Source organism: Eptatretus burgeri, chromosome 3, assembly GCF_056783735.1.
Source record: "Eptatretus burgeri isolate ZD-2024b chromosome 3, Ebu_testis_v1, whole genome shotgun sequence".
Taxonomy (NCBI): domain Eukaryota; kingdom Metazoa; phylum Chordata; class Myxini; order Myxiniformes; family Myxinidae; genus Eptatretus; species Eptatretus burgeri.
In genome coordinates this window covers 89893982-89908981 of record NC_140963.1, presented here as the reverse complement: position 1 = coordinate 89908981, position 15000 = coordinate 89893982, and the positions used below count along the sequence as shown (strand labels likewise).

The 15000-nt window shown below is 46.6% G+C and overlaps 1 protein-coding gene and 1 long non-coding RNA gene across 3 annotated transcripts in view; one reads left to right on the top strand and one right to left on the bottom strand.

Moving 5' to 3' along the window:
* The window catches only part of LOC147030417 (uncharacterized), a 4714-nt gene extending 1391 nt beyond the window's left edge, over window positions 1–3323 (top strand). Inside the window, exon 2 of the long non-coding RNA XR_015056353.1 lies at window positions 2831–3323. This is a non-coding gene — a long non-coding RNA (uncharacterized LOC147030417). The remainder of the gene's footprint in view (window positions 1–2830) is intronic.
* The window catches only part of ARPIN (actin related protein 2/3 complex inhibitor), a 51461-nt gene that overhangs the window by 7832 nt on the left and 28629 nt on the right, over window positions 1–15000 (bottom strand). For both annotated transcript variants that reach the window (XM_085874454.1, XM_085874455.1), the window contains exons 2-4: window positions 9759–9831; window positions 8999–9131; window positions 8681–8887 (exon numbers count right to left, since the gene is read on the bottom strand). In XM_085874454.1, the coding sequence (XP_085730580.1) occupies window positions 8681–8887; window positions 8999–9131; window positions 9759–9831 (413 nt within the window). The remainder of the gene's footprint in view (window positions 1–8680; window positions 8888–8998; window positions 9132–9758; window positions 9832–15000) is intronic.

Sequence of the window (15000 nt, the reverse complement as noted above, 5' to 3'; positions counted from 1 at the left end):
CCGGGTGACACGAATAAATCCCATTCAACAACGGTGGGGAAATCTAACTGAACTAAGGACCTATATGGTGTTCTGCGAATTTCCACAGCGTAACAATATATATATATATATATATATATTTTTTTTTTTTTTTTTTTAAATACCCTTTGGACAGACACATGGGAGAGGTAGGCACAGCCCAGAAGTTTGGTACGATTTCACAAAAGTTTGAAGTAGTCACAGATATATATCTATACATGTGTGTGCGTGCACGTGCGTGTGTGCTCCATAACTCCAAAACCATAAAACTTAGCACCCTGAAACCTTGCATGCATACTAAGAAAACTCCAAGTAAGTGCATGACTGAAAACTGCATGTTTGGGTTAATTGAAACCCCTTTTGAAGAGGATTAAGCATTATTTAATGATATCCTTCATCAAGCGATCCTCGACCAGCTCGCTCATTTCCTGGGTAACTTCGCTGGGGTCTGAAGCCACCATGTTTTTTGGCCTGCTCAGCCATGCCTTGACTTGGAACAGACCGCAATGATTTCTTAAAAATAAAGTTTTTGTTTTTTTTCACTTTCCTCACTCATATTATCGAATGCCTGTTCATCATAGCTACAAATCGCTGTATACATCACTTTTGTAAGTACTATAGTCTTCAAATTAGGAGCTTGGAGTGATTTCATGCATTGTATGATATGATTTTCCACCATGTACTCTCACGGACTAATTGAAGTATATCATCGAAATATTTCGGTTTTGAGGATCGTATATCGTCCGGACTAAATAAATGTTAAAATCTGTTGTGAAACCTGATGATTTAAAGAAATAATGAGTCATATAACTCAGCTGATATACCTTTTCACTTTAAGCAAGTAAGGCTATGTTCTCTCCTCCATACATACACAAGAAAATGTGAAATTCCCGAAGCGTTAAACTTATCTTTTTCTACTGCTTGGAGAATTATTTTGAGTGAACAAAAAATTTAGGAACGCAACAAAATTAACCAGATTCATTGAGCTGTATGATTTAATGCATTCACAACCAGACCTTGCACCCTGTCCCCCAGAGAGACTGCCTATCGATGGCGTCTGCCAGATCTGTATCTATATTTTAGGAGGTTTCACGAGGTGCTCCACAGGGAATCAAAGCAAATAAAAAATAAATAAAAAGGGGACTTTTTTTTGAAAAAAGTGATGACGTTTGTGGACCACGTTTGTACCCAACCCCAACCAGATGTACCACGTGACGCGTGCACAAACGAGCAGGCAAAATACCGGATTTTCTGCAATGTTTATTTCACGGGTAATTCAAAATTGTGATGTCTCCATGGTTATTCTGCATGAAGCAGCAATTCTTTTGTAGATTAATTCATTTTATTTCATCAATTCATTTGCTGCTGCGTGCACGGTGAAGACCAGCTTTAAAGTTAAAGGGATCCTTTATGGTATGCAGCGACAGCCTGGCCACCCGTTCCTTACCAACCATTGAATTGGAGTGCATCAACGAGTGCTTAAGCCACTTGCCGAGTGCCCATTGTCAATGGAACCGCGCTAAGTCAATTTGAGCGAATTGTTCACGTCACTGCGGACACTTGCTGTGCCCCGTCACCCCGAGCGAGTGGTCCGTGCCCCGTCACCCCGAGCGAGTGGTCCGTGCCCCGTCACCCCGAGCGAGTGGTCCGTGCCCCGTCACCCCGAGCGAGTGGTCCGTGCCCCGTCACCCCGAGCGAGTGGTCCGTGCCCCGTCACCCCGAGCGAGTGGTCCGTGCCCCGTCACCCCGAGCGAGTGGTCCGTGCCCCGTCACCCCGAGCGAGTGGTCCGTGCCCCGTCACCCCGAGCGAGTGGTCCGTGCCCCGTCACCCCGAGCGAGTGGTCCGTGCCCCGTCACCCCGAGCGAGTGGTCCGTGCCCCGTCACCCCGAGCGAGTGGTCCGTGCCCCGTCACCCCGAGCGAGTGGTCCGTGCCCCGTCACCCCGAGCGAGTGGTCCGTGCCCCGTCACCCCGAGCGAGTGGTCCGTGCCCCGTCACCCCGAGCGAGTGGTCCGTGCCCCGTCACCCCGAGCGAGTGGTCCGTGCCCCGTCACCCCGAGCGAGTGGTCCGTGCCCCGTCACCCCGAGCGAGTGGTCCGTGCCCCGTCACCCCGAGCGAGTGGTCCGTGCCCCGTCACCCCGAGCGAGTGGTCCGTGCCCCGTCACCCCGAGCGAGTGGTCCGTGCCCCGTCACCCCGAGCGAGTGGTCCGTGCCCCGTCACCCCGAGCGAGTGGTCCGTTCCCCGTCACCCCGAGCGAGTGGTCCGTTCCCCGTCACCCCGAGCGAGTGTCCGTGCCCCGTCACCCCGAGCGAGTGGTCCGTGCCCCGTCACCCCAAGCGAGTTGTGAAATAACACCCGATTTCCGAGCCTTTTTGCAGTATCAATGTGTTTTCTAAATGACAGAGCCAAATTTTTTTTCCACCTGTCACACGCAGCTGTTTAAAAAGAATAATGTTTGTGAACACATCCCTGAAATTTCGATATAAATGCAACACGGTGAAAACTACTCAAGGTTTCTGGGTTGTATACAGTAAGTTCTGCAGTTGGTAATCACGTTGACTCCAACCTTCCGATTCCTGAAAAATTGCTGACATCGGTCAGGCGCAACTGTGTGTGTGTGTGTGTGTGTGTGTGTGTGTGTGTGTGTGTGTGTGTGTGTGTGTGTGTGTGTGTGTGTGTGTGTGTGTGTGTGTGTGTGTGTGTTCATAAAGCATAACATATTCTCTCTGCGAACTCCCCTACCCCCACACCCCTCTCTCTTTATTTCCTCCCCCCCCCCCCCCCGCTGTCTCTGGACGTGTGTCCGGGCAGGGTTTGTCCCTCCTGGCCAGCTTGGCTGTGGATGCATCCGGGCGGTATTTATGTCTGGACGGGAGTTTGTCATGACCGGAAGAAAATGGATTTGACATTATTTTGTTTCCATCTTCACTGTTATTCCATGCAGATAAATTTTGATGAAACAGTATGAATCGTAATTCACGTTCCACCACACGTCTGCCTTCCCTTCTCACCTCACACTGTCTTCCCTTCCCCCACCCCTCCTCACTCCCCCTCCCCCCATATACGAGTCATATAACATGACTTTCATATTTATACATTCATATAACAACCCCTTCGTATTAGTTAGTTACATAACATTCATATAACCCCCCTTTCGTATTACTGTTAGTGAAGCGATGGGTGGTATTTGTTTGTATAATATACACACACACACACACACACACACACACACACACACACACACACACACACACACACACACACACACACACACACACACACACACACACACACACACACACAGTTTTGCAAAACCACATGCCTCAAAGGCAATGGCACCCAATATGCAGTGATCCCCAGGCTTTTTGTTCGTATTTGTACAGTCAGACCTTCCCCTCATGTCTCATGGGTTAACGGGATGAAGTGCGTTGTGTGGGTCTAATAGCTCGGTCTATGTAAAGTAACATATGTAAAGTTACTATGTAAAGTAACGTATGTAAAGTTACGTATGCAAAGTAACGTGTGTCAACGATCGCGTAACGTGCCTACAACTTATGCCAGCGTATGCGGAACGTGTGAGTCATACGCTGACATACGTCAAAAAATTTCAAGCATGGAAAATTTGTCTAACAGCTCGGCATACTACGATATATGCCAGCGTACTACGACGTATGCCAGCATGCTCTTAACGTATACAAAACTTACCCATAAGTATTCGACGTGTGCCAGTGTTTTAGACAAATTTTTCGTACGTCGACATACGCTGGCTAAATTGTCAAGGTGTGACAGGGCCTTTAAGGTGGGATCGCTCAAGCGGAGTCTCCCCAAAGTGTACTGGGTTGCGCGGTCGGCTGACCATGCCAGGTATTGCGAGGCCATTAGTCCTCATCTGCTCACCTTCCTTCTCGCTATCTAATCTTCATCAGGATTGTGTGCATTTGCTGGCGCCTGTTGTTGCATAAGTTAATATTGTCGAATATATAATGGGATAAGTCTGCTCTGTGTCTGCTTTTGTAAAATGCTTGCCTTTTGTCACACCCCACAAATTCCTTGCTATCCCTGCTGCACATAATAATAAACCCCATTCACTGTGCCACATACCTTTCCTCGCCTGATTGTAAATAAATGCCTGTCTAGAAATGTTCCCAGCTCGTTTTCATCTTTTCCTTCATTGGTCCCGCATGGTTTGTATCCGAGCCGAGCCAGGACATTATCCCCACAACGATCTGTTTTTCAAGCCAGTATGTCCTTGGCAGTTACGCTCGGCTGCATCTGATCCGGTAAGGTGATCCACTTTGAACAAGGCGTACCGAGAGTCTCCCCCAGTAATTAGATCACATGACCATTTTCGGTAACCGGTTTCCATTAGACTGAGGACTCCAAGTCACGTGGTTGAGTTATTGGCATTCACGGTCGATTAGCGACCCGCCATGTCATGGAGTTATCCATGTGCGACAGCCTGCGATTCCAGAGAGTCTGGTGGGAACCAGAGGTAGCTTCCTCCCCTCGTGGTCTTCTCGCCCCAACCTCGGGTCCGCAACTATATATATATATATATATATATATATATATATATATATATATATATATATATATATATATATATATATATATATATATATATATATATATATATATATATATATTGTTGTAGAATTCCCGCCCGTCAGCGTGCGAACAACCGCGTCTAACCAATAGCGGTCGCTTCGCCCATGGAACGGACAATCCAGTCGTGACTTTCTGGAACAACGCCAGAAACCACTCACGGGTGGGTTTTTAATCCCACCACAACCTTGTCCGCACTCTACCCGCGCTGCAGGGTCCGGTCGCCAAATCTTCGATTTACCTAATTATTCGCGCAGGTAGGTTACCGAGAGATTGTACCTCAACGGGATCGCTTGGAAACGAGCCGCTTAAGCAGCTCGCCTCTGTGCTGTGTCACATGATTGGGTTTTCGTATATCATGCCTCGCCCGCTAGGGGTGGCAGGAGTGTACTTCTGGTCGCGCAATAAAGCGGAGTTGATGCTGGCCCGCATGCTTCTTGCGTCCCACTGCACCTCGTACACTCTAGCCTCCTTTTGGGATAACCGAGCGGGGTATTATCGTGCAGTCCCGTTGGACCCGATCACTTTACCGGCTATTTAAAAACCAACGATATTCCGAGTGCAAAATGGGCCAGTTCAATGAGGGAATGGACGCAACAAACAGGTTTACGTTCACACAAGGACATTTATTATAATAAAGCACGTATGCAATTAAACAAGGCAAAACACGTATGCAATTATACAAGCAACAAAAGCACGACAAAAGAACTACAACCGTCTACTTATTATGTACAGTCACTTGCACTTAACAGCAGTTCCTACTTATAAGACGGGCCCACGGACACACGTACGCGCGCGCGCACACACACACACACACACACACACACACACACACACACACACACACACACACACACACACACACACACACACACACACATACCCAATAAATGGTGGCGGAGGCCTTTAATAACGAGCTCCAGCTCGGAGAACAGGTGAGCTGAAACCCAGGACCTATCTCAAACCTCTCTACATCGTGTGGTCTTCAAGTTGTTCGGACCCGGGCTCCAGCGAGAGCGAGCTGGATCCAATCGCCGTGATCCTTCCCGAGCTCCCGCGGATCCTCCCGCACTTCTCAACACGTGCTGGTGAGACGAGGCGCCGAACCTTCCCGTCGATGCGTCGCTTCCCCGAAGAAACACCTCCACGAAGAGGTCGATGAGTCGCGCCAAGCTGGGAACCAATGGAGAACAAACAGCTCCACGAACCAAGAAGAAGCCACCACTCGCAGCTCGAGCCGAGTGACTGGCTTAACTTCCTTCCAAACAGGGCAGCTTGAAGCAAAAAGCTCTCCTGAGCCAAGCAGAAGCCGAAGCTCACGGAACCGTCAAAGCAAAGGGCCTCCAAAAAGCCTCCTCCCGAGCCAGGCCTCAGCCGAAGCTCACCGAGCCAGCCGAAGCAAAAAGCTTCCGCAGGCCTCAACCCTAATGCAAGCCAAGCAGGACCCGACGGTCTGTTGAACGACTCCCCTCAACTCCCTTCTCCAACTCTGCCCACGAACAAAAGAAAAAGTTCTCCTCTTGTCCTTCTCCCCCCCACCCTTCCCCTGATCCCGGCGTGACTCATGCCCTCGTGCTCCATCCCCCGCTCAGCCACGAGTGGGAAGGAGTTGTTGATATCATGAGTCATGGGACGGCAGGGTGGTTCTTGCTCTTCGCAGAATTGGGGGAGGGATGTCTCCATTGTTCGTTCCCTAACTATTAAATCGATCTGCAGCGCATCTAATCGATTTCTGAACATTTAAACAATGAAAGGTGAGCTATCTCGGGAATAAGCACTTATCGACATAGCTGAGGAAAGGAACCTGTATGTTGTGTGCAATCGAATTCCCAAATTCGCAACACTACCCCCTCCCCTTTTTACAGACTCGTCCCGAGTCGTCAAATTTTCATGTGACCAGCATGTGCAAGTTTTCCCCGAATACGTTCTACCTTCAGATCCCTGAGTGCGACATTTCTTTATATGTGTCCCAAAAATAAATAACCTAATGCGCTGCGTAACTAACTAAACAAGCTCTCAGACTCATTCGGACAACTGAACTAAAATTGCCGGCGCTAAAACAAACATGCAGGTGAGGTTCCACGTATTTACAATTTTCATTTGACTTATCCATTACATCCATGGCCCAGGACTTGTGACCTGTGAAAGGGGAGAAGGTAAAAGTCATTTCAAAGTTCATTGATGCAGGGGAATGGATGGAGATGGTCGCAAAAACAAATGAACATAATGGATGCACGGGCTGCCTGCAGGGCAGTCCTTGCAAAACTGGATGGTCCTGGCGCACATGATGATGGATGGACACAGGGGAAAATGCAAACAAGGGCTCGCAGGCATGGGGTCATGGCAGAGGCAGGCAAAGAAGGCATGGCAAGGCAAGCCCATGCAGAACAGGCGGCTGCAGCACAACAGGCTGGCAGGTGAAGCTGGCCGGCTTCTGGTGTGGTTCCATCAGATCTGGAGGGAGTGCGGTGGTGCCGGCCGCTCTGAAGGCGGGCTCGGACCGAGCCGACTGTCTCCCCCCACTCTATCGCCTTTGCCTGTCTCTGTCCATGCCCACTCCCTTAATTTACCACAAAACACAACAAAATTTTGCCCCTCTTTATTTTTATTATTTTTATGTCTCCCTAACCCCCTTTATCGTCATTGTCCGGCTAGCCTATCATGTCCACCTAGCCTACTCCCAACCCCTACGTTCCCTCTCTGGAGGGGAATAGGGAGAGACTCGCGTCCTGTCTCGAGGCCCAACAAATCCTCAGAATGGCCTCCTCAGAGTTCAGCGATCTACCAAGGTGAGTCCAGCAGCCGACAACGAGCGAAGGGATGGATGGTGCGAAGGGGTACATCTCCTAACTACCCCAGGGCTTTCCAAAAAAACGCCTCACATTTTTAAACTATCGGTTCTAAAAACCATGATTCCCGTCGCCTGTGTTGGTGTCCATTATAAATTTGGGCCTTGCCCTCAAATTTTCATTCATGTCCTCGCACAATTTCCTGGCTGGGCAGCGTGGCTCAACTGGCAGGAACTCCCCCTCTGCCGAACTCTAACAATGGCACCCCCAGGCCCGCAGGCTGCCACCGAACCTAGCTGCTCCCTACAATGCGGGGGGGTTGCCCTCTCTGGCATTGCCCCCCTCCGATGCCCACGTGGTGTGTTGATGCCCCGGGTCCCTTTTCAGAGGGTCGCCCGTGCCCACTACACTGCCCCCGTGGCATTCTGGCACTACGGGTCCCGTTTCCGACGGGTCGCCCGTGCCCACTACACTATCCCGGCCCCTCTTGCGCCCTTGGCCTACTCTGGCCAGGAACCAAAATGGAGAACAAATAGCTCCACGAACCAAGAAGAAGCCACCACTCGCAGCTCGAGCCGAGCGACCGGCTTAACTTCCTTCCAAACAGGGCAGCTTGAAGCAAAAAGCTCTCCCGAGCCAAGCAGAAGCCGAAGCTCACGGAACCGTCAAAGCAAAGAGCCTCCAAAAAGCCTCCTCCCGAGCCAGGCCTCAGCCGAAGCTCACTGAGCCAGCCGAAGCAAAAAGCTTCCGCAGGCCTCAACCCTAACGCAAGCCAAGCAGGACCCGACGGTCTGCTGAACGATTCCCCTCAACTCCCTTCTCCAACTCTGCCCACGAACAAAAGAAAAAGATATCCTCTTATCCTTCTCCCACCCTTCCCCCGATCCCGGCGTGACATGCCCTCGTGCTCCATCCCCCGCTCAGCCACGGGTGGGAGGGAGTTGTTGACATCATGAGTCATGGGACGGCAGGGTGGTTCTTGCTCTTCGCAGAAGAGGGGGAGGGATGTCTCCATTGTTCGTTCCCCAACTCTTAAATCGATCCGCAGCGCTTCAAATCGATTTCTGAACATTTAAACAATGAAAGGTGAACTATCTAGGGAACAAGCACTTATCGACATAGCTGACTTAAGGAACCTGTATGTTGTGTGCAATCGAATTCCCAAATTCGTAACAATATATATAAAAATATACATACATATGCACATCATTACCCTAATAAATGCTTAAAATGACACAAATTGCTTCTTTAAGCGAGTCCAACTCACACAAAAAGGGAGAGTTGCCTTTCGTTTTTAGTCGAAGCTTCTCTCCAAGTTGTAACTCTATTTTTTCCAGCTCTGACTCAGGAATCCAGAAGGGTAATGTGTCTGTCATTTCAGGTCCCTCAGTAAACTTTTCCAGCTCTGGCTTCTTGATAACCTCTTTCAGCTCTTCAAAAGAGAGTAGATCTGTCTGCCCCTTGTTCATAATCTCTGCAAAAATAAAAATATAAAATACACTCATTTATGTTTACTCATTTAAAAATCTGCTATTGTTTAAATCTAAAGATGTAGATCTGTTATGTAGTTGTTTCGCACACTCACTGTAAGAAGATCCCAAGTAACCAGTGGCAACCTTGTGGGTTTCACTGAAATTTGGCTCAATCTCAAGGCCATTGGCATCGTACTTCCGCCGGTGTACCTGTGTTGGCCGGATGTGCAGAACGGAATAGCGATGCTGCAAGATAAGTTGGGACAAAAGATGGAAACATCCACCCCCTTTCCCTCCCCATTTCTTTCCATCTCCAACACATCAGTTCAAGAGCTTAAAAACCAAGAACTAATATTTTTTTTATGACAGACACAAATGTGAATTATTTGAAGAATTGCTTCTTTTTTTTTTTTTTCGACAGGGAGTTGTTGCACAAATCACACACAGAGACACTAGACATAAGACAACAAAGGAATTGACTCGACAGCAACACAGCTTTTGACCTTGGGGGAAGCAACTTCCCAGAACACTCTCGGTGGTGGTGGACCGATCTCGCGGTGGCACATTTCTGCCTGCAATCAGCAGGGCACTTTTGGAGAGAAATATAAATCTCTTCTCCACCCCCCCCTCCCCTATCCCCAGCATGGGATGCCAAACCACAGGGTTTATCCGTGATCTATCTCAATGCTGAGTGTCAAATGAGGAAGCAGCATGTACTGTTTTTAGTCTTTTATATGACTCGGGTCAGAATCAAACCGAATGCTTCAACTTAAAGTGTACACTCTAACCGCAACACCACTGAATCCTGTTCGTTGAAAAGGAAAAGGAAATAGAGGGGAAAGCAAATGAGATTTGTTTTTTGTTTTTTTTTACCTTTGCAGCATCATCTGCGATGGTGTAGCGTGATATGTCAATCAGCAACCCCTCCAAAAGCACCCCACAACCTCTGTAAGTTGAGGGGGGGGGGGTATTACCATTCACTTACTGCAAAATGAAAAACTTGTGCGAATGGAAGCAAGCATCAGAAAGCAAGGAAGTTTCTAAAATAAACTTTTTTGGGGGGTTTGAGTAAAAAAAAAACAAAAAAAAATCATGAGTTTATATGAAGGGAAGTATTAATAAAGAGGAATAACCTTTGTCATTGGGCGAGTAATATTAGAACTTAAAACCAAAGATTTTGGTAAACAGCTTAGACTCAGTTGGTACAAAAGATACACTGTACAAGGATGTAAATAAAAACAATTACTTTCATGTGATTATCTGGTTCTCGGGCTCAACAGGAAGCTTGTAATCAAGTCTTCCTCGAGTCTGCCATTCTTACTCCATTTTGGTGATGATTGTCCGTTTTCTTTAACCTGTTTTGCCCTTGCTTATAAAAGTACTTAAAATGGCACATACAATACCTATATACTGCACTTATCTCTTCCCTTATATTCAAACAACTTGTCATGAGGTGGATGCGAGTCATGATGGGCCAAACAGCCTTTAAGGTGCTGTCACACCTTGACGATTTAGCCAGCGTATGCCGACTTATGAAAAATTTGTCTAAAACGCTGACACGTCGAATACGTTATGGGTAAGTTTTGTTTACGTTAAGAGCACGCTGAAAAACACTGCCATACGTCGTAGTACACTGGCTTTCATCGTTGTGCTTTGCGGTTGTCCTCAACTTTTAGCATGCTTGAAATTTTACGACGTATGCCAGCGTATGACTCACACGGTCCGCTACGCTGGCCATAAGTTGTAGGCACATTATGCGATCGTTGACACATGTCGACACACGTTACTTGTAAGTTACTCATAAGTTGAAACACGTCGAGGTAATGATTAGCGTACCTGAAACTTATTTATAACCTATGAGTAACGTGTTGTAGGCACGTTACACGATCGTTGCACACACGTCGAGGCACGTTATGCGATCGTTGACACACGTCGAAGCACGTTACTTGTAAGTTACTCATAAGTAGAAACACATTGAGGTAATGCTTAGCGTACCCAAAACTTATTTCTAACCGATGAGTAACGTGCTTTGAACCTATGTGTAACGTACCTCCAACGCATATTGACGTATGTAGACATATTTGAACGATGTCTTCCGGACGACCACAGAACTTACTGAACGTGTTTCTAATTTACATCTACCGTATAATGGCGTATTGGCAGCATTTAAAAAAACAAAAAAAAACAATAACTTCTGATATTTCGTCACGTGCCGTTACGTCACGTCCGATTGCCTCTTCAGTTTGCTCATATATTATTCTTAGTTCCTCCTCTGTGAATATTTTCTGTTTGAGGATATTGTCACGTCGACGTCGAAACTTAAAAGCAAATGTCCGAATATATTTTAAAATTCGTGATAGACTTAAAAAAAATAAATAAATAAATAAATAAAACAACCAGATATTTCGTCACGTGCCTTCACGGAGCCAAGGTGAAAAAAAGAAAATGTGCCTTGACGGAGAAAATAAGTTTCGGGTATGCTAAACATTACCTCGACATGTTTCGACTTATGGGTAACTTACAAGGAACTTGTGTCGACATGTGTCAACGATCACATATCGTGCCTACAACTTATTCCCAGCGTAGCGTAACGTGTGAGCCATACGGCGAGTACGTTGTAAAATTTTCAGCATGCTTGAAATTTCACGACGTACTAAACGTACCACGAGATATGACAGTATACTTCATCGTTTTTCAGCGTGCTCTTGACGTATACAGAACTTACCCATAACGTATTCGACGTGTGCCAGCTTGGTTCGGCAAATTTTTCATAGGTCGGCATACGCTGGCTAAATCGTCAAGTATGACTGCGTGGTTGACACTTTCAATTTTCAGGCGGTTATGATCTAAATCGGCGTGCGGCAGGTTTTTAACAGGCTATGCCACGAGTTTGTCGGCGATACGTGCAGCGCGCTATGCCGAAAGGCCCGGTCACACCTTGACGTTTTAGCCAACGTATGCTGATTTTTGAATTTTTTTTCTAAAACGCTGGCACACGTTGAATACGTTATGGGTAAGTTTTGATAACATTGAGAGCACGCTGAAAAACACTGCCATACGTCGTTGTACGTTGGCTTTAAACGTTGTACTTTTTGGTTGTCCTCAAATTTTTTCATGCTTGAAATTTCACGACGTATGCCGGCGTATGACTCACACGTTCCGCTACGCTGGCCACAGGTTGTATGCACGGTCTGCGATCGTTGACAGACGTCAACACATGCTACTTGTAAGTTAATCATAAGTTGAGACACGCCGAGGTAATGTTTAGCATACCCGAAACTTATTTCTAACCTATGATTAACGTGTTGTTGGCACGTTACGCGATCGTTGCCACACATCGACAAACGTTACTTTTAAGTTACTCATAGGCTGAAAGACGTCGGTATAATGGATCGTCCTTACGTCAGCGTCCACGGCCAGGACACTTATTTGCAGCATTCTTCAAACTTTTCTTCGGCATGACGAGGATGTTCACACTTCGATGTCTAGCTTGGCTATGATTCCAATTGTCCATCGGCAGCGTCTATTTAAAATAGTCGAGTTTGAGCGTTTTAACACGTTCAGAAGAAACGCTTCAAATTTCCAAACCCCAGCTTCAAAAAACAAAGGCGAGTGACAGCAATTTAAATCGTTCATTGTAAACAATGAAAATAGCGGAGTGGTACTGTTTAAAAGTCGTTGAGTGTAAAAAAAATCCAATTGTTGAGTGCAAGCGTCTACTTTCAATAGTGGAGATGTAGCCATTTAAATCGTTGTTTATCATTTAAATCGTTAAATCGTTAAACACAAGGACGATCCATCATAACCCACACCCTCCCCCTCACACTCACCTACTACTGCCAACATGAACAAACTACTAATACTAATACTAATACTGATACTGTTTCTGCTGACATGGACATCGACTCAAAAAGGACTCGAAAACACTGTTGGGTTCCCCTTTTATGAGCAGCATTTTTATATACCAATTCCCAAAACCGCTGGGAACACGTCTTTATATGGCAGTTGTAAGCTAGAAACACGTTAATTTTTTTTTTTGTCGACCGGAAGACGTCATTGGAATACGTCTACATACGTCGATGTGTGTTGGGACTACGTGAGGAATTGGTTCAAAGCACGTCAAACATAAGTTAGAAATAAGTTTCGCGTAAAAAAGACATTACCGCGACGTGTTTCGACTTATGAGTAGCTTATAAGTAGCCTTTGTGGACGTGTGTAAGCGTTCACATATCGTGTGTAAAACTTATCCCCATCGCATGCGGAACGTGTGTCATACGCCGAGTACGTCGTAAAATTTTGAACATGTTGAAAATTTCTTGACGTACTCTACTTACTACGACGTATGATAGCGTACTTTAGCGTTGTACTCACGTATACCAAACTTACTCATACCGTATTTGACGTGCCCCAACGTTTTAGACACATTTTTCTTAGGTCGGCATACGCTGGCAAGATCGCCAAGGTGTGACCGCGATGTTGACACTTACATTTCTACGGCAGTTACGATTCGAATCGTTTTGCGTCAGCCTTTTAATAGGCTACGTCACGACATCGTCGGCGATGCGTGCAACGCGCTATGCCTAAGTTAGACTATCGTTGGGCATCGGTTGTGTAGGCCGACAACAGGTTCAGCATTCGTTGGTATAAGTTATCTATAACACAACGAAACGTTCTGTGTCCGTTACCAATGCGTTATACATAAGACCAAGTCGCTATGAATACGTCCGAATCTTTAAAAAAAAACATCAAAAGTTCAACGTAAGCCAGCGTTTTAGATACATTTTAATACGTTGCCATCGCTGGCTAAAACGTCAAGGTGTGACCGGGCCTTAAGTTAAACTATCGTTGGGCATAGGTTGTGAATGCTGACAACAGGCGAAGCATTCGTTGGTATAAGTTATCTATAAGACAACGAAACGTTCTGTGCCCGTTACTAATATGTTATGCATACAACCAACACGTTATGAATACGACCAAAACTTTGAAAAAAAAACATCAAAATTTCAGCGTATGCCAACGTTTTACATACATTTTTATACGTTGCCATTGCTGGCTAAATCGTCAAGGTGTGACAGTGCCTTTACCTGTGACAGTGTAAGCATGCATATCAAAAACAAGGAAACAACGGTGAAATAGTTTGTGGGATTCAAACCTCAAGTGAAAGCATTAAACAAAAACACAATGCATGGCCAAGGAAATGTGGCAAATGCTTGAGGTCAGGAGATTTAACCTTCACTGTAATGCGAGATTCCAAAAACTTTTTTTGTCCACCATGAAGTTTGCTTAACTAATTAAAAGAAATGCTAAATCTACATATACACACACACACACACACACACACACACACACACACACACACACACACACACACACACACACACACACACACACACACACACACACACACACACACACACACACACACACACGTATGGATGTACAGAAATATGTATATATTGTTGCGAATTCGCGCCCGCCGAGGTGCGGACGGCCACGTCACTCGAATCGCGACCGCGTCGCCCACCGGACGGACAATTCAGTCGTGACCCTCCGGGAACTATCGCCCGGAGCCAGTCACGGGTGGGCCTTTCGACCTCACCACAATCGTGCCAATCGGCCACCCGCGTAGGATAGGGTTGTTCACCAAACTCGACCTACCTAAGTACCCACGCGGATGGTAAACCGGGCGATCGTACCTCGCCACAGGTCGACTCCGGACATGAGCCGCTTGGGCGGCCCGTTCCGTACTATTGGGATAACAGAGCGGTGCTATCATCGACCTCGACGGTTCAGATTATTTACCGGGCGTTTTGCACCCAGGACGAACCCTTTACGTGAAGCAGGCTGGAGGGTCAATAAAGAAAAGACGAAGCGAAACGGGAAAACAGTTCACACAATGCACATTTATTTCCTGGCACACGGAAAGCACATATATACAGCCACATATAGCAACCAAAACAAAAGCATCAACGACGCAGAATTACTACCAACTACGCGCACACACGGCAACACTTATACAGTTCGACTTTGCAGATGGCGCCAACACACATTTACACAAAAGAAAAGGAAAGAAGCCACCCTCATAGACAGGGGGCAGACAGGCCTGTAGGCCAAT